Raw genomic sequence first — 18,665 nt, forward strand, 5'->3', positions numbered from 1 at the left:
TCATACATGGGTGTAACAGTGACTCCCTCTTCTCAAGTTGTGAAGATAAAAATTACATGTGATAAGGCACTTAATAAATTATAGCTCTTTAGTAACCCACTTCCACCTGAAACACTGCCTGGGTAGTGAGTAATCTTTCCTCCTTGGATACTGTTTTTCTTATTTAAAAGTAATACAGCCCTGGCCAGGTAGCACACTTAGTTAGAGCGTTGTCCCTATACCCCAAGGTTGCAGGTTTGATCCCTGGTCAGGGCTCACATGAGAATTAACCAAGAATGCATATATGAGTGGAACAACAAATCAATGTTTCTCTCTCTCTGTCTCTCTCGAAATCAATTTAAAAAATGTAATACATCCTCAGGAGGGGAAAGAGAGGTAAAAAGAAATTAAAAAATAGAAGTAATATTATACATTCTTACTGAAGAAAAATGGCAAAGCAAAGAAAGTAGAGAAAGTACAAAGAAGCGAGGGAAGAAAGATTGCCTCAAATCCTACCACCAGCCCCGGCCACATGGCTCATTTGGTTGGAGCATCATTCTTAGCACCAAAAGGTTGTTGGCGTAATTCCAGGTCAGGGCACATGCCTAGGTTGAGAGGTCAATCCTCGGTTGGGGTGTGTACAGGAGGCAACCAATCTATGTGTCTCTCTCACATGGATGTCTGTCTGTCTGTCTGCCTCTCCCTCCCTGCCTCCTTCTCTCTCTTAAAAAAAAAAATCTCACCACCCAATGGTGTCCTTACTAAAATTTTGGAAAATTTCATTTCAGTCATTTTGTTATGTAAGTTTTATGACCTGTTTTTAGAATATTTACAAATTATAGAAAAGGTGTAACAAAGAAAAATAAAAATCATTCACTCTATCACCCAGAGCCAATCAGTTCTACCATTCTGGCATACTGCCTTCCAATGTTTAGGTCAGGGATCTTAAAAACAAATGTAATTGACTGAATGCTGCCCAGCTGAATCCATTTTTTCCAGGTATTTGTGATATACTTCTACCCAGCACATTTCTCTTCTAGTAAAACATTACTCACTGTTTCCCCCATCCTTAAGAGTCAGGTTTCTGGTGTAAGAGATATTCAGTCTTCTTCCACTGCTGGATGCAAAAGGAGAATACTGATCTAGAAAAAAAATCCAACAATAAATTTATGAACATCAAGCCTACCAAATTTATGACTTGCAAAAGGAAATAGAAAACACAGTTCCTGTGCTGACAGCTCAGATATGTTTCCTTTGCTCCTCTCATTGCTTTACATTTAAATTAGATATTTTGATTTACATCTCAGGAAATTTCATATGAAAAATCCCAACTTTTCTTAAAAAATGAGAATCTTTGCAGCCTAAACTGTCACTCTCTGGGGGCACAAGCTGCACAGTGGTCACCCCTTTTGATGGGCTGCTGCATCCAGGTCACCCAGATCTCCACCACTCGCTAGTTTTCTCCCACCTGGGCTCCGTTATTCTCCTACGCTACCGGAGCAGCCTAGGGAGGAGTGTACATCCTCTGTCAGACAAGATCCAGAAGCTACAACACAGCTAAATCAAAGCAATTTATTCTGAAGTTCATGTCTGTGCTGGCTATATATTTTTTAAAAAAGGTGAGAGTAACCACTCCAGGAAGACAAACAACCCAATTAAAAAATGGGCAAAGGACTTGAACAGACACTTCTCCAAGAAAGACATACAGAGGGCCCAGAGACACATGAAAAGATGTTCAGCATCACTAGCCATCAGAGAGATGCAAATTAAAACTACAATGAAGTACCATCTCACACCGGTTAGAATGGTCATCATAAACAAATCAACAAACAAATGTTGGAGAGGATGCACAGAAAAGGGAACCCTAGTACATTGTTGGTGGGAATGCAGACTGGTGCAAACACTATGGAAAACAGTATGGAATTTCCTCAGAAAACTAAAAATGGAACTGCCTTTTGACCCAGCAATTCCACTGCTAGGATTATATCCTAAGAACCCTGAAACACCAGTCCAAAAGAACCTATGCACCCCAATGTTCATAGCAGCACAATTTACAATAGCCAAGTACTGGAGACAACCTATGTGCCCATCAGCAAATAAGTGGATCCAACAACTATGGTACATTTACACAATGTAATTCTACGTAGCAGAGAGAAAGAAGGAGCTCCTACCCTTTGCAACAGCATGGATGGAACTGAAGCGCATTATGCTAAGTGAAATAAGCCAGGTGGTGAGGGACAAATACCATATGATCTCACCTTTAACTGGAACATAATCAACAGAGGAAAAAAGCAAACAAAATATAACCAGAGACATTGAAGTTAAGAACAATCTAACAATAGCCAGAGGGGAGGGGGGAAGGGACAGTGGGGAGAAGGGTTTTCAGAAACTACTATAAAGGACACATGGACAAAACCAAGGGGGAGGGTGGAAGCAGGGGAGGGAGGTGGGTTTGGCTGGGGTGGGATAGAGGGGTGGGGAGAAAATGCAGACAACTGTAATTGAACAACAATAAAATTAAAAAAAAAAAAAAAAGGTGAGAGTAAGAGGATACTCCAGTTTAAAAATGCTGCAGGCTTAGGATCAACAGCAGGGGCACATTTAGATGCATTTCATTTAATGTAATAGGACAAAATGAGGATAGGACATCTCCTAAAGATGTAACTATGTATTTTAAGCTTTCAATGTAACTTTCTTGAATGAATCCAGAAATTAATGATCCTAATATAGGATCTTATAATAATAGATTAATCCTAACAATATTGAAGAGATAAATAGATTAATTTTTTTTCATATTTGCTCCAAAGGTCAGAGTTACCTTAAGCAAACATTATGGAGCAAGTTTGGGAGAGCTCACATTTTGCTCAGCTTAGAGAGAAGAACTTTTTAAAGGAGAACTGACCGAAAATGTAATAAGCTATTGAATTCTCATCATGACTTCCAGCTTCGGGAGGCATTAGGAAGTTGGGTGACAACTTAGTGGGGATGCGGATACAGGGACCCACCACGTGGAAGTCAGGGTGACTCTTGTCATAGTCTTTCCCGTGCTCAGGTTCTGGACACAATGAAGTTCCTACGTCTCCAGTTCTAAGAAATCTGATCACAGAATGAAAAAAGAGAGGAGGAAATAACTGAACAATAAATCACGGGTGACCTAAGGGAATCTGCGTCTCTAGTGCTCTGTCTTTAGCCTCTAGGACCCAGAGGTTGCTTCAGGTACACAGGCTACGAGTCGGCCACAAGGAGCGGTGAGTAGACGAAGCTGGAAGGGATCAGCGTGGGCTGCAGCAAGAACTAGTGTTTGGTTGAAAAGAGATGCATCTCTGCATTGTTAGGTGATTAGCTAAGTTATATTTAAAGGGTTGCAAAGCATTTATGGGGTACACCCAGAATATGTGAAGAGCTCTACTCCATCCTAAAAAGCACATTAGGAGAAGATGGTGTCATACACCAAGAGAAGGAAAGGGAGGCAAGTGCGGCATAAAGAAAGAAAAACATGTTTAATAATGATTCATAAGATCTCGACAAGCAGAGGAAACAGACATGCATTCTGTACCTTGTGACTGAATTTTGAAAGCATCAGACAGAGCTTTCTCCTTGAGGATGAGACCCAGAGCTGCCTGGCATAAAAACTCTTTGGCTGCGGCCTTCCGACTGGGCAACAGTTGGTCTCGGTGTTGAGGGATGAAGTCAGTGTGCACGTTCCCAGCCTCAAACTCCGGGTGGCTGGACAGGCTGAGGAGGAAGTCGATGTTGGTGTGCAGCCCGACAATCTAGAAAGAGAACAAAGCCGTGTCCCCAGTGAGTGGGGAAACAACACATTCAGAAAAACATCTGCATGGCTTCTGCCCCTTTTGCTAAGTATTTTCTACTATGGATAACTCTCAGGAGAACAAAACAAATTAGAAAAAACAACCCACTTCACCATTACTATATATCTGGACTTAACACTGGAAAGTACATTTTGCTATGATAAAGAGACCACAGGCAATGCTGTTAGGATAGGTAGTGTGGAGAAGACATTTAATTGCCTCAGGTTAGGAAAGTGATAAATGTTAAGAAACTTAAATGAGATTTATATGCAAGATTTTGAAGACCTGCCACTCAGAACACTCCCAAAACAGAGGTCAGGATTTCTACACTGGGGAAGGGATAGGATTGAATGACCTCGAAAGAGCTTCCTTTCAACACTAAAATTTGAATTTTACACACTGATATAAAAATAAAAAGGTATAAAACTTAACTCAATAAATGAAATCAAGGGTAAAACAAGCTATCTCAGCCTTAAGTTTATTCATTTGTTTGTTCCCTCATTCCCTCATTTGAATTTTTAAAAAAGATTTATTTATTTTTAGAGAGAGAGGAAGGGAGGGAGAAAGAGAAGGAGAGAAACACCATGTGTGGTTGCCTCTCATGCACCCCCTAACTAGGGACCTGGCCTACAACCCAGGCATGTGCCCCGACTGGTAATCGAACCAGAGACCCTTTGGTTCGTCAGCCAGCATTCCATCTACTGAGCCTCACCAGCCAGAGCTCATTCACCCATTTATTCACTCATTTATTCAATCACTCATTCCTTTGCCATATGCTGAGCATCTTTTAGGTGCCAGACCCTGGTCGAGATACTGGGGGACACAGCGAAGAACAAAACACACAGAGTCCTTACCCTCACAGAGCTTACACTGTAGGGAAAGAAAATAAACAATGTCTATAAACAAAATTCTAATACAATGTCAGGTGGTGTGAAGAAGAATCAGTCTGGCTCAGAGCACAGAGAACAGTAAAGGGTCCACTTTTAAATGGAGCAGCCTTAAAAGGACTCTGAGGAGGTGAGCAGTGGTGGGGGATGGGGCAAGAGGGTCCTGTGATCACCTGGGGAGGAACATCCTGGAGGAGAAAACAGGGGCCTGTGGCTTCATGCTGTGTGTCTAGGAAATGGCTAGGAGGCCAGTGTGGATGGAACCATAGAGATCAGGGGTTGGATCAAAGCAATGACATGTAACAATCAGAACATTGTGAGTTAATAAGAAATCCTTCCATGAAGTTAAATCAGCTGGTATGGGTCTTTCTGCACCAAAAAAATTAACGTGCTGCGGAAAAGTGCCGAACTATCAAACTGATGGTACTAAACAACATTGTTTTCCTTTGGAGAAAATACTATATTTTGCCATGTATAATGCACATCACATTTTGTGCGCATCATACACAGGGTTACTATACCCATGGCATCTAATCATTATACCCACGTATGATGCACAGCTTTCTTTTTCCCTCAAAAATTTGGGCAAAAAAGTGCACATTATACACAGCAAAATACAGCAACGCCAGACAGCAGGCCCCACTTGCGTCCTTCACCTTATTCAAAGGATGAAGAGGAACTTCCTGTCGGCTCTCACTGAAGCACAACACTGGCACTAATAGGTTCAGCCCTGCAATCTCTGTTCTGGCTGAAATTGAGAAGTCCTCAAACCCCTGAGAAATTCTCCCAGGTAAAATTATTTTGTTAGTGACATATGGGTACTTGGTGGAAATAATTTGACAAGGACAAGGGCTGACCAATCGTGACAGACACACTTGGCAATAGAGACACAGAAAGCATCGGGGCCACCAACATGGTCCCAGGTCACTCACATGGTACTGACGAAGGCTGTACCTCAGTTTTGTCAGGGCCGCCTGGCGGTCTGCAGCCCACACGACCAGCTTCGCAATCATGGGGTCATAATGCACGGACACTTCATCTCCTGAAATTGAAAAACCACAAAACCACTCCAAGTCAAAACCAAAGGGATAAAGCTGACGAGCAAGCCGTTCCGCTGGGCTTTATGTACATTTCACCCTTAACTCTTACAAACCACTGCAGGGTGGGTGTCGTTACCACCATTTTATTCACGAGGAACCGAAGCTCACAGGGATTTAAAAATTTAGCAAATGTCTCAGGGGGGTGTGGCCACCCAAGAGCAGCGGACTCCAAAACAGTGATTCAATGACCCCAGGCTGGTTTCCCCACCCTCTCTTCTCCTTGGAAGTCAGGGCAGAGCCCCTCTAACTCTCACATCACAATCACTCTCCCCTTGGCATGCCCTTCCCTCCACCCGATTGTCTTCATCCGATAAATAGGGACAGTGATTCCTCTGTCCTGTAGTTGTTGGAAGATTGACAATAAAGTGCCAAGCGCCATACCTGGCTAAGCTGATAAACAAATAGCAGCTGTGGTTACTATTACAGCTAGAGAACAAGAATCTGAATCACAGGTTAGACAATAGTTCAGGGCAAAAGGATGGGGTATATTATAGAGCCTCCTGTTCTAGAGCCTTGTTGTGATTCTGGCAGGTCACCTTAGCCTTCTGAAACCCAGGGCCTCCACATATAAAACCAAGGGGTTGGATTACACTCCCACATCCATCCACCCATCCACCCACCCACTAACACATACTGAACACTTTCTAGGCCTAGGCTTGAGCAAAGTGCTACAAATGTAACATTGAAGACGGTCCCTCCCTTAAGAATCTTACAATCTGATGGAGAAACTAGACGAGGAATAGAGTACTGTGAGATAATATCACGAGGGTGATGTCGGAGGAATGCACAAGGGGCTCAGGGAACACAGGAGTGTTGGGACACGCTTCTTGGACTAGACTATCCTTCCCAGTGTCAAGATGAGAACCTGGCCCTGACCAGCGTGGCTCAGTGGGCTAAGCGTTCTGCCACACAGCGAAAGGTGGCCAGTTCAATTCCTGGTCAGGGCACATGCCAGGGTTGCATGCTGGTCCCCAGTTGGAGTGCGTGCAAGAGACAAGTGATTGATGTTTCTCTCCCTCTCTTTCTCCTCCCTCCTCCTCTCTCTAAAAATAAAATAAAAAAAAATCTTTAGAGATGTGAACCTGGGAGTCCTCCTCAGATGACATCTGTTATCCTCTACGCACCTTTCTAAATTAACACAGGGAGCTCTGCCACAGGGGGTCTCTTTTCTATTGCAGGGGTCCTCTTTTCTTTCCAAGATGTTCTGCTGTTTAGTTAAACATTTACTACCAGATCTTGTTGCGGTTTAGCTAAGAGCTATCAAAATGTTGCCAATTTATCATCAAGAAGCCCTAATTCCTCATTTTGGCTCTTAAGACCCTATATGATTTGCTCTCAGCCTGCGTCTGCCTCCAGCCACATCTCCAAATGCCTGCCACCCTGAACCATTTTCCCAGACATGCATTTTGTTACAGTTCTTCAAACATACCTTTAGTCGAGTTCTCTTCTCTTTGCTTTTATGCTATTAAATCTGCCCACTCAAATCCGCCCTAGACGTCCTCTTTAAAACAGTGCCTAACATCATTTCTCAGTCCCAAGAACTGCCATAACTTCTCTACAGCTGAAGTCAAGGCGGCAACAGGCAGAGGAGGCCCAGGGTACGGACTCTGGAGCCAGACTGCCAGGGGCTGAGCCTTGGCTGCATGGGTGATCTCGGGCAAGTCACTTACCTTCTCTGTGTCCTGGTTCCCTCATCTAGAAAATGGGGGTAATAGAAATGCCTACTCATAGGGTAGTTCTCCTGGTTAAAGGAGCCTTTATAGAAAAATCACCTAGAACAGCACATGTACATAAGGGCTAAATAATTGCTAGTTATGACCATTGCTATTAATCACATGCTGAACTGTGATAGCTCTGGCACTGTTATTTTTTTACTTTTAAATTTCTTTTATTATTGTTTAGCTTATGCTGTTTATATATTAATTCTCTAGCTTGACTTGAAGGCAGAGTACCTTAGGCATAGCAAATATTGATCACCTTAAATCATTTTTGGAAACAGGCAAAGTAAAAATATAAAACAATACACACAAAATATTTGTTGCTTAGGTTTGACCAAGTAATTGATTAAAACTACTAGTCATTCTTTTAAAAAAACTATTTCAGAATGAAGAAATAAAGATTACCAGGAAATGAATTAAATCCTTTATTTTAAAACATACTAGACATTTCCATAAGACACAGGGAAACGACCCTGTGTGAAAATAATAATCCATTAAAAGTTCAAAAAGACCTTTTGCTTTATTTCAGTTTACCTTGCCGGACTCCAGTTTCAATCCTCGTGGAAATGTCTGCTGGAGGCGTGGAGAGATGCACTAGCGGTCCAGCCCCTGGCATGAAGTCATTGTGAGGATCTTCTGCATATATCCTAGCTTCAAACGCATGGCCTTGCAAAGTTATTTCTTCTTGGCTCAAAGGAATCTTCTCTCCCGCTGCAATCTAGCGATAGAAGAGTATGTACTTCTTAAAAAAATCCACCTTAAAGCAGCTACGAGACTAGTAAGTTGGTAGTCTTCCCTTTTCTATGTAAAATGTACATTTGGACTTTACAATGAAGCCAAGTAAAAATTATCACTTTATCCATTCCGTCAAGTATTGGACAAAAACTAAAAGAGATTTAAAAACAGATGCAGTCTGAAAATACAGTATGAATTACAATGGGGTTTTAAAATAGAGAATGCAGGGAAACTGCTGACAATTATAAATATACAAATCAGTGTTTTTTCCAATATAATTGAAACTAAGATTTCTTTCTGGAACTGTAGTCTCAGTTTTCATGTAAACCATTATCACACAGTTACAAATCAATCTTTTTTTCTTAATAGTTAATATTAGTTGGTGTTCAGGACTATATTGAAAGCTACGGGTAAAGTGTGACATTAGACATATTTGTAATTTTAATTAGCAAGTGAGTATGTTCTGAGGAACATAATTATGTTCCCTCTCAGAAAGAGGGCCATAACGGTTTTCCAGTTTTATTGTGTTTACATGCATATATTCATGGCACCGGATTACAAGCGGATGGCCATTATTGTTTATCACTGCCATAATGAAGACGGTTTTAGCCATTATGTAAATACAACAAATCTCTAACTAGTATAATCTGGAAAAGGCTATTGGAGGACTTGCTGCCACACTGTCCCCTTAACTCTTCCTCCAAGATGAGAAAATGACAACCTGAGAAACCAAAACATACAGGGAAAGACACTCTAAATAACCTAGCATAACACTGAGCTAAACAGGTAAGTGTAAAACAAAAGCAAATGTTTCATCGCTTTAAATATGTAAATGAGAAAAATCAGGAACCACAGCAGTAAGGAATAAAAGGAAAATGGACTGAACTGAATGACATTATGGCATGTTGTTTCAAACCATAAACTCTGCATCATGTTCCTTAGAAACCTTTTATCCTCCACGATTTCAAGATTCGGGACTCTTTTGGGTTACTGCTTCAGGAAAAAAAAAAAATCTTCCTTTTTCCTTACATTCTGGAAACAAAAGCACTCTTTCCAGAAGTTTCTAAATCCACTACAGTTTTCCTGACACCCACTAACACTTACTAGCCTGATGTGCCTGGTTTTCATTAGCTCCCAAGGCTATAGAGGCCCAGAAGAATCTTTTGGCTCAATTAAAACCACCAATCATCCCTAAGGAAATAGCAAAAGGAACATCGTATTACTGTCCACAGGAGTTCTGAAAAGACAAAAATTATCAAAACAATCAAGACTTCAGCATCACAACAGGAAAAAAGTAATTTAGATTCAGGATATATAAAGAACCAAGAATCCCACAGAGATTAAGACTATTCGCCCTGACCGGTGGGCTCAGTTGGCTGGGTGCTGCCCCACAAAGTGAAAGGTCACTGGTTTGATTCCTGGTCAGGGCACATGGCTGGGTTGCAGGTTTGGTTCTCAGTCAGGGCATGTATGAGAGGCAAGTGATTGATGTTTCCCTCTCACATTGAAGTTTCTCTCCCTCTTTGTCTCCCTCCCTTTCCCTCTCTCTCTAAAATAAATTAAATAAAATCTTAAAAAAATATATGGCTCAAAACACTTTCTTTAGCTCTGGCTGGTATAGCTCAGTGGATTGAGCGCAGGCTGCGAACTAAAGGGTCACTGGTTCGATTCCCAATCAGGGTACATACCTGGGTTGCAGGCTGGGTCCCCGGTGGGGGCCACATGAGAGGCAACCACACACTGATGTTTCTTTCCCTTCCCCTTTCTCTAAAAATAAATAAAATCTTAAAACAAAAAACGCTTTCTTTATATTAAAAAAAAAAAAAGAAGGCTGAGACAATCTATTGTTTTCAATAAAGGGAAAAACTCACTAAGTTATTATTAATAATATTTGAAATAATAGGCTTTGTGGAACTCTGGGTCAGGTCAGCGCTTCTCACACTGCCTATAGTAAAGGAACAGTGGTGGACCTAGACCTCTGTAAAACCAGTCGGTGCATCACAGCAAGGCCAAACTGCTTTGAAGACTCCTCCACATGTGCTGTGAGCGCCCGTGCTCACGTCGCCATGGGCAGCGGCAGTCTGTAAGGCAGCACTTGCTCACGGACCTCTCTTATCTGCCGAGACCATTCCCTTGGCTCTTCCTTCCCCACTCTGTCTTAGCTCACTTCCTGTGGGCTCGAGTATGTCCTGCCTCCATAATCTAATGATGGCCTGGCTCGGAGAGATGCGGCCCAGGGTATAGCACAAGGCTTTGGTCTTGATACTACCTGGTCACAAGCCATCCTCAGTGGCAGCAGCTCACCTGCTGGCTGCCCCTTGCCTGACGGGGAATGATGGGAATTAATAGATTAGGAATCTGTGTCCATGAAGTGACAATAATGTCATACCATCAAATGCAGTGTCACTTTTATTTTAACCTCCCATTTTCCTGTCCTTATCATAACCACCAAGAATTGAACCCTTATCCAAAATGACGCCTTTTTTTAAGAGGCCAGAAGGTAATGTAGTTTCAAGACTAATATTTAATAGAAAAAATATTCCCACCTTAAGCTGCCACTCCACCAAGTCAGTTCCTGTGATCATCTCAGTAACAGGATGTTCCACTTGCAGCCTTGTATTCATCTCCATGAAGTAGAAATTGTGTTGTGAGTCCATAATAAACTCCACAGTTCCTAAAAGATAAAATACAATGGTTACATTTCAAAAGTATATAATTGGTAGCAAATTAAAACATTCCACAATGTATTACAGTTTTACCACTTCCCAATGGTACTTTGCATTTCATGAAGAAAACATCCCCCATGTAGCAGCAAATGATTCTCAGTCAAAAACAGGGAGCCACATGAAGTTTCACAACAGAACAATATGTTTGGAGTTTTGAGCAAATGGTAAGCTCCAGATATGAACCAGTCCGAGCTGACACGGCAGCGAGGCCCTGGTTGCCCAGGCAGGTGTTGCCGCTTCAGTGCACCGAGGTCCCGGGGAACGGCGCCCGTGGCAGCCCGTCTCACTCCAGCCCCGGGGAGAAAAATACAGTCTTTTCTTCCCTGATTATGGGCTCTTGGAAATTTCCTTTGAAAGTCCTTTTGCTGGTGATCTATTGAAATATTGCTTAGCAACTAAACCTTATGCTAATAATGTCTTATCTCCTGTCTTGGCATTTTATTAAGCACTACAAAACTTCCCCCAGCTTTATTAAGGTATAAAAATGTATCCATTTTATGATAGGTATACTGAGTTTTACAATTGAATACGGTCATGTGACCTCCACTACAATGAAAATACAGAACATTTGCATCATCCAAAAAGTTCCCTTGTGCCCTGTGCAGTCAGTCCCTTCCCCAGGCAGTTACTAGTCTGCTTTCTGTTGTTATAGCTTTTTTTCCCTATAATGTCATAGAAATAAAACATGTGGAGCATAGTATTTTGTGTTTGTTTGAGTTTTTTCACTTGGCCCAAACTTAGTTCCACATACAGTTGCCCCTGGAACAACACGGTTTGAATTGTGTGGTTCCACTTATGCAAGGATTGTTTTCAATAACTATATTGGAAAATTTTTTGAAGATTTGAGATAATTTTTTTAAAAACTACTGGTGAATGGATAGCCTAGAGATATCAAAAAAGAAAACTGAGAAAAAGTTAAGTATGTCACGAATGCGTAAAATATATGTAGATACTAGTCTGTTTTATATTTTATTACTATAAAATATACACAAATCTATTATAAAAATTATCAATTAAAATTTATCAAACTTATACATACTTACTAACCACACATGACATCATTCACAGTCAAGAAATGTGGATAAATCAAAAGATTCAGTACTAACTCATAACTGCGTAAGATTAATGTAGTACATACTGTACTACTGTAATAATCTCATAGGCACCCTGAGGCTATTGCGGTGAGTGCAAGTGTTGCAAATACCCATTTAAAACACCAGGTGAGGCCAATCATCTCCCACGAGCAGGCAGGAGTCTCTCCAGTAAATTGCACATCGCTGTATGAAGTGATCGCTCATGGTTCTCGCGTATTTTCCGTCATGTTTTGTGCAGTACCATTAGCCTTGAATAACCCCAGGGGACCCATAAAAGTGCCACTAGAGATGCTGGAAGTGATCCCAAGAAGCAGAGAAGGGTCATGACATTATGAGAAAAAGCTGAATTGCTTGATGTGTTCTGTAGGGTGAGGTCTAAAGCTATGGTTGCCCACCATTTCAAGGTAAAGGTACATGGCCCTGACTGGTGTGGCTCAGTGGGTTGGGCATCATCCTGCAAAGTGAAAAGTCTCTAGTTTGATTCCCGGTTAGAGCACATGCCTGGGTTACAGGCCAGGTCCCTGGTTGGGGTGTGTGTGAGAGGCAACTGATTGGTGTTTCTCTCCCTGTCTTCTCCCTCCCTTCACCTCTCTCTAAAAATAAATAAAAATAAAAATTTAAAAAAGATACTGTAAATGAATCCAGCCCTGGTCAGATAGCTCAGTTGGTTACAGCATTGTCCAGATATACCAAGGTTGCAGGTCCAATCCCCAGTCAGGGCACATACCAGAAGCAACCAATGAATGCATAAGTAATTGGAATGACAAAAATTGTTTCTCTCTCTCTCTAATATCAATAAATGAAAAAAATATTTTAAAGATAAATGGATCCAGTGTAAGGACAATTGTAAAATAAGAAAACCTGTGAAGCCATCACTGCAGCTATGCCAGCAGCATTTTTTGCAGAACACCTTTTTATCTCATACTGAAAATACAGCTTGGTGGGTACAACATTGCTATAAGAAAGGCAAACCTATGAACTCTAATATGATTTGAGAAAAAGAGAAGTCATTATATGACAACTTAAAAGCAAAAAGATAGTGAACGCTCTAAAGCTGGAGAATTTAATGCCAGCAAAGGATGGTTCGATAACTTTAGGAAGAGGTTTGGCTTAAAAATTGTCAGGATAACAGGAGAAGTAGCTCCTGCTGAACCAGAGGCAGCAGACAAGCGCCAAGATGGCATTAAGAAACTCACTGAGGACAAAGGATATCTGCCTGAACAGGTTTTTAATGCAGATGAAACTGCCCTATTCCGGGGGGGCCGGGGAGGGGGGAAATGCCACAAAGGACATTTATCAGTAAGGAAGAGAAGCAAGTACTAGGATTTAAGGCAGGAAGGGATAGGTTAACTCTATCATTTTGTGCAAATCCAATCAGGTTCATGACTAACTGCCGTGACCTATAAAGTTGCTAATCCTCAGCCTTGGAGGGAATCCACAAATACTAGCTGCCTGTCTTTTGGTATAAAAGGCCTGGACCACAAGAACCCCTTTTCTGGATTGGTTCCATTGATGCTTTGTCCCTGAAGTCAGGAAGTACCTTGTCAGTAAAGAACTGCTTTTCAAAGTTCTTTTGATACTGGACAGTAACTCTGGCCACCCAGGACCCCATGAGTTAACACTAAAGGCATCAGAGTGGTCTACTTTCCCCCTCTCCACACACACACACACAATGTCTCTAATTCAGCCTCTAGAGCAGGGGGTGATAAGGACCTTGAAGGCTCATTATGCATACTATTCCATGCAAAGGGTTGTCAGGGCTAGGGAAGAGAATCCTGACAAAGACAACATCATGAAAATTTGGAAGGCTCACACTATGGAAAGTGCCATTGATGTCACAGAAAGAGCCATGAGACCATCAAGCCCGAAAAATAAGTTCCTGCTGGACAAAACCGGGTCCAGCTGTTGTGCGTGACTGCACAGGATTTACGGCAGAGCCAATCAAGGAAGTCACGAGATTGTGGAGATGGCAAAAAGAAAAAATGCGGGGGGCAAAGGGTTTCGAGATTTGGATCTTAGGGGAATTCTAGAGCTAACAGATACCACACCGGAGGGATTCACAGACGGTGACCTGATGGAGATGAGTGCTTCTGAACCAGCGCCAGACAGTGAGGAAGACGTGGAAGAGGCACAGCCAGAAAACAAGCTGACATCAGACAACAGGGCAGAAGGGCTCTGGTTATTAGAGACGGCTTCTGACTTTTGTTATAACAGGGATCCTTCTATGATACGGGAACTGAAACTAAAGTAAACAATGAAGGCGGATTGGCACCATATAGAAACATTTTTAGAGAAATGAAAAAGCAGAAAAGTCAGGTAGAAATTATGATGTATTTCCAGAAAGTTGGGCTGAGTGTGCCTGCTTCTCCTGCCTCCACTTCCTCCACCTCTTCCATTCCTCAGACAGCAAGACCAACTCTTCCTCTTCCTCCTCAGCCTATTCAACGTGAAGATGACAAGGATGAAGACCTTTATGATGATGCACTTTGACTTAATGAATAGTAAATAACAGTGCTGTATAGTTAATAAATTTACCTGTGCATATGTCTTCCTTTGAACATCTAGTAAGTGCACAGCAAAAACTATATGACATTTTTGTCATCATCATCATTGCCTAAGTATTCAACATGTAGAACATCATGTGGAAGACTTGTATTGAAGTGGATAGCCTATACCTACATAGGCATGAGTGATATTTAACATAATTTATAACTTTGCTTTAAAAAATTATATTACTACACAGTAAGCCTCTCTCTCTCGATTGGAGAAAATGTGTATCACCCTATTATCACAGGTAAATGCTTTTTTAAAAAATATAACAGTGTTTCCAATACTGTATTATAAATATGACTATAATACCATATGCCCTAAAAGTATTATGATTCATTATAGGCTAGGCTACTATAAAGCAATCATATCCATAACATGAAGCTACCATAAGCTATCATATTGCTGCATCTTTGTTATCAATGACATAATTGTTATACCTGTAAATAAATGTGAATCTTTTTCAAATTATCTTTTCATTTTCAATGTCTAGGGTTAGTAATGGGTATAACAGCTACAGCATTTTGTATCACACAGGACACTATCAATGTAGGTGCTGACAGATGGTTCGTCTAGTAAACAGTCAATGTGAACTTACAGTATTGATAAATGCAGTCCAGTACTATAAATACATTTTCTCCTCCTTATGATTTACTTAATGTTTTCTTTTCTATAGCTGACTTTATTGTAAGAATACAATATATGATACATATAACATACAAATATGTGTTAATTGACTGTTATGTTATCAGTAAGGTTCCCAGTCAACAGTAGACTATTATTAGTTAAGTTTTAGGGGAATCAAAAGTTATACACGGATTTTTCCTCTGCATGTGGGATCAGTGCCCCTAATTCCCCATGCTGTTCAAGGGTCAACAGTAATTTAAAATGGTTTTTCAAACTGTGGGTCCCAGTTCATTGGTGGATTGTCAAAATTTAATGCAGGTTTCCACGTGTCTGGTACAACATATAAGGGACTTAAGCCACCATTCCATCCTGACAACAAGTAAAAGGCCTAACAAACTGAAGAATCAACTATTCTTTTTAGACCCATGAGAGACATGAAGTCATGGGGCAAACCAGCACCCCCAGAATTGGAGAGACAGACAGGCAAACACAGAGACTCACAACTTACCAGAGCAAAAACCTACAAGCAAAGAACCTCTGCAGCAACAAATACCTGAGTAGGAATATCTGGAAAATTGATGACTTGTAGGAGGCTCAGTATGGACAGGTCTGAGACTTAAAAATTCCAGGGGTAATCTGGTTATAGAGGGACCCCAAACTGTGACTTTTATATCCAGGAGCCCTATCAGGTCCTCACAGTAAATATTGGAGAAAAATCTCCTTGAGTCTCCAGCAATAGGAGGGGAAAAGAAACTCTTTGAAGTATGCCAGAATCCTGTTCTTCTTAATAAGATCTGCCTTTAAGAAAAACTATTCTACCAGAACCTACACTATTGGGGTTTTATCAGAATCTAATTAACACAAATGGGGGAAGGCAAATACACGACTCCAGCCCCCTCTAGGCATCCCATCCCACCTAACTGAGTAAATCAAAAACAAAAACAAACAAAAACAAACTGAGAAACACTGAGAGAGTTCACAGTTTAGGCTCAAGCTCACTGAACCCCTAGACCTAATCATAGGACTACAGAACCTTCCCCTTCCCCATACCTTATGACTATGTTACTAGAGGTCTATTTATCATCGTTCCTTCTAGCTAGTGCACATGTCTGGCTCTCAGCAAAAAAACTACCAGGCATACTAACAGGCAAAAAATACAATTGGAAGAGACTGAACAAACATCAAAACCAGACTCAGATATGGCAGAAAGATGGGAATTATCAGACCAGGATAATTCTGTACCCTGTAAGATTATCCTTCAAAATGGAAAACAGAAATGAAGACTGTTTCTGATCAACAAAAATTGAAAGAATTTATTAGCCTTACAATAAATGATCAAAAAAAGTTCTTCAGAGAAGTAAAATGATATAGAGTAAAAAAAAATGATAGGGCCAATATTCCAAGAAGAAGCAACAACCCTTAATGTGTATGCATGAACAGCTGTGTGAGAATGCACACTGAGAACTGCAGAGAGAAGTAGAGAAACCACTGATACAAACGGAGACTTTAACACCTCTCCACCAGAAATGGGCAAATCCAACAGGCAGAAAATCAGCAAGGACGCAGCTGAGCTCCATAGCACCACTGATGAACTGTACATAACCGACATCCACAGACTGCTTCATTCAACACAGCATATTACACACTCTCTAGCGTACACAAGAGAGACCACATTCAGGGCCACAAGAAAACACCTTTACAAATTTAAAAGAATAAATATCATACAACCTGCTCTTAGACCAAATTAAACGGAATATTAACAAACTAAACTAAAAATCATTAACAGAAAGATAGCTGAAAAAAATCCCAAAATATTTGTAGATGAAACAACACATTATTTAACACATGGGTCAAAGAATTCACAAGAGAAATTAAATGGAAATGGAATTACAACTCACTAAAACTTTGGGGATGCACCCAAAGCAGTGCTTAGAATTTTATAGCATTGGATCCATATATCTGAGGAAAAAAAACTATCAATAATCTAAGCTTCCATTTTAGGAAACTAGAAAAATAGAGCAAATTAATTCCAAAGTAAGCAGAAAAAATAAAATATAAAAAAATTAGAGTAAAAATCCATGAAATTAAAAACAGGAAATAGAGAAAAATCAACAAAACCAAAAGTTGATTCTTTGAAAAAAATCAATAAAATTGATATGCTTCTAGCCAAGCTATCTAAGAAAAACAAAGGGAAGAGAAAAACAACAAAACCAAAAATCAATAAGCATAATAAGCCTCTAGGCCAGGCTATCTAAGAAAAACAAAGAGGAGATAAAAATTACTAATATCAGAAATGTAAGAAGGGACAATTACTACCTACTCCAATGGACATCAAAAGGATAACAAAGGATTATTATGTTTAATTCTACATCTACAGATTTGAGAACCTAGATGAAATGGACTAAACTTTCTAGTTATTTGGCACCGCGTGTCTTCCTGAAAGACAAGAAGGAAGACACACGGTGCCAAAGCTTGCACAGAAGAAACAGACAATCCTATGCCATTAAGGAAGTTGAATCAATCATTAGTAATCTTCTAAAATGGAAAGTAAGAGGCTCAGATGGATTCAGTGGTAAATTCTACCAAATATTTAAGGAAGAAATTATATCAATTCTCAAACTAGACAAGGACATTACAAGGAAAGAAATCTATAAACCAGTATCTCTTATGAACAAGGATGCAAAAGTCTCAACAAAATATTAGCAAATCAAATCTAAAATGTATAAAAAGGATTATACACCACAATCAAGTAGGATTTATCCCAGTATGCAAGGCTGGTTCAACATTTGAAACTCAATGAATGTAATCCATCACATCGACAAGCTAAAGAATCACATGTTGATCATATCAACAATGCAGAAGCAGCATTTAATAAAACCCAATATCCAATTATAATAAAAACTCACAAAGTAGAACAGAGGGAAATTTCTTCAGTAAAGAAGATTTACAAAAAAACTTTCAACTTATGATGTACATCATACTTGATAAGAAAACTGGAAGCTTTCCTGCCGACATCAGAAACAAGGGAGGCAAGGATGTCTGTTCTTACCACTCCTTTTCAATATAGCACAGAAGTCATGGCTAATGCAATACAGCAAGAAAAGCAAATAAAAAGGTATACAGATTAGGAAGGAAGAAATAAAACTGTCTTTGTTCACAGAAAACTCAATCACGTATGTAGAAAATCTGAAATAATTGACAAAAAAACCTCCTAGAACTAACATGATATGGCAAAGTTCTAGGATACAAGATTCATATATAAAAGCCAATCATTTTCTTATACATTAATGGTGAATAACTGAAATTTGAAACTAACAATGCAATACTATTTACATTACCACTCCAAGATAAAATAAGTATAAATTTAACAAATTATGTACAAGCTCTATGTGAAAAAAACTGCAAAACGTTGATGAAAGAACTCAAAGAACTAAATAAAT

General features: G+C 40.2%; 1 protein-coding gene across 1 annotated transcript in view; it reads right to left on the reverse strand.

The window, feature by feature from the left end:
• Positions 1-18,665, reverse strand: part of MCCC1 (methylcrotonyl-CoA carboxylase subunit 1) — a 60,358-nt gene that overhangs the window by 11,661 nt on the left and 30,032 nt on the right. Inside the window, exons 10-14 of the mRNA XM_024564009.4 lie at positions 10,778-10,905; positions 8,031-8,214; positions 5,611-5,720; positions 3,536-3,752; positions 1,035-1,121 (exon numbers count right to left, since the gene is read on the reverse strand). Coding sequence (XP_024419777.1) covers positions 1,035-1,121; positions 3,536-3,752; positions 5,611-5,720; positions 8,031-8,214; positions 10,778-10,905 — 726 coding nt within the window. The remainder of the gene's footprint in view (positions 1-1,034; positions 1,122-3,535; positions 3,753-5,610; positions 5,721-8,030; positions 8,215-10,777; positions 10,906-18,665) is intronic.

This window comes from Desmodus rotundus, chromosome 2, assembly GCF_022682495.2.
Source record: "Desmodus rotundus isolate HL8 chromosome 2, HLdesRot8A.1, whole genome shotgun sequence".
In the NCBI taxonomy this organism is placed as follows: domain Eukaryota; kingdom Metazoa; phylum Chordata; class Mammalia; order Chiroptera; family Phyllostomidae; genus Desmodus; species Desmodus rotundus.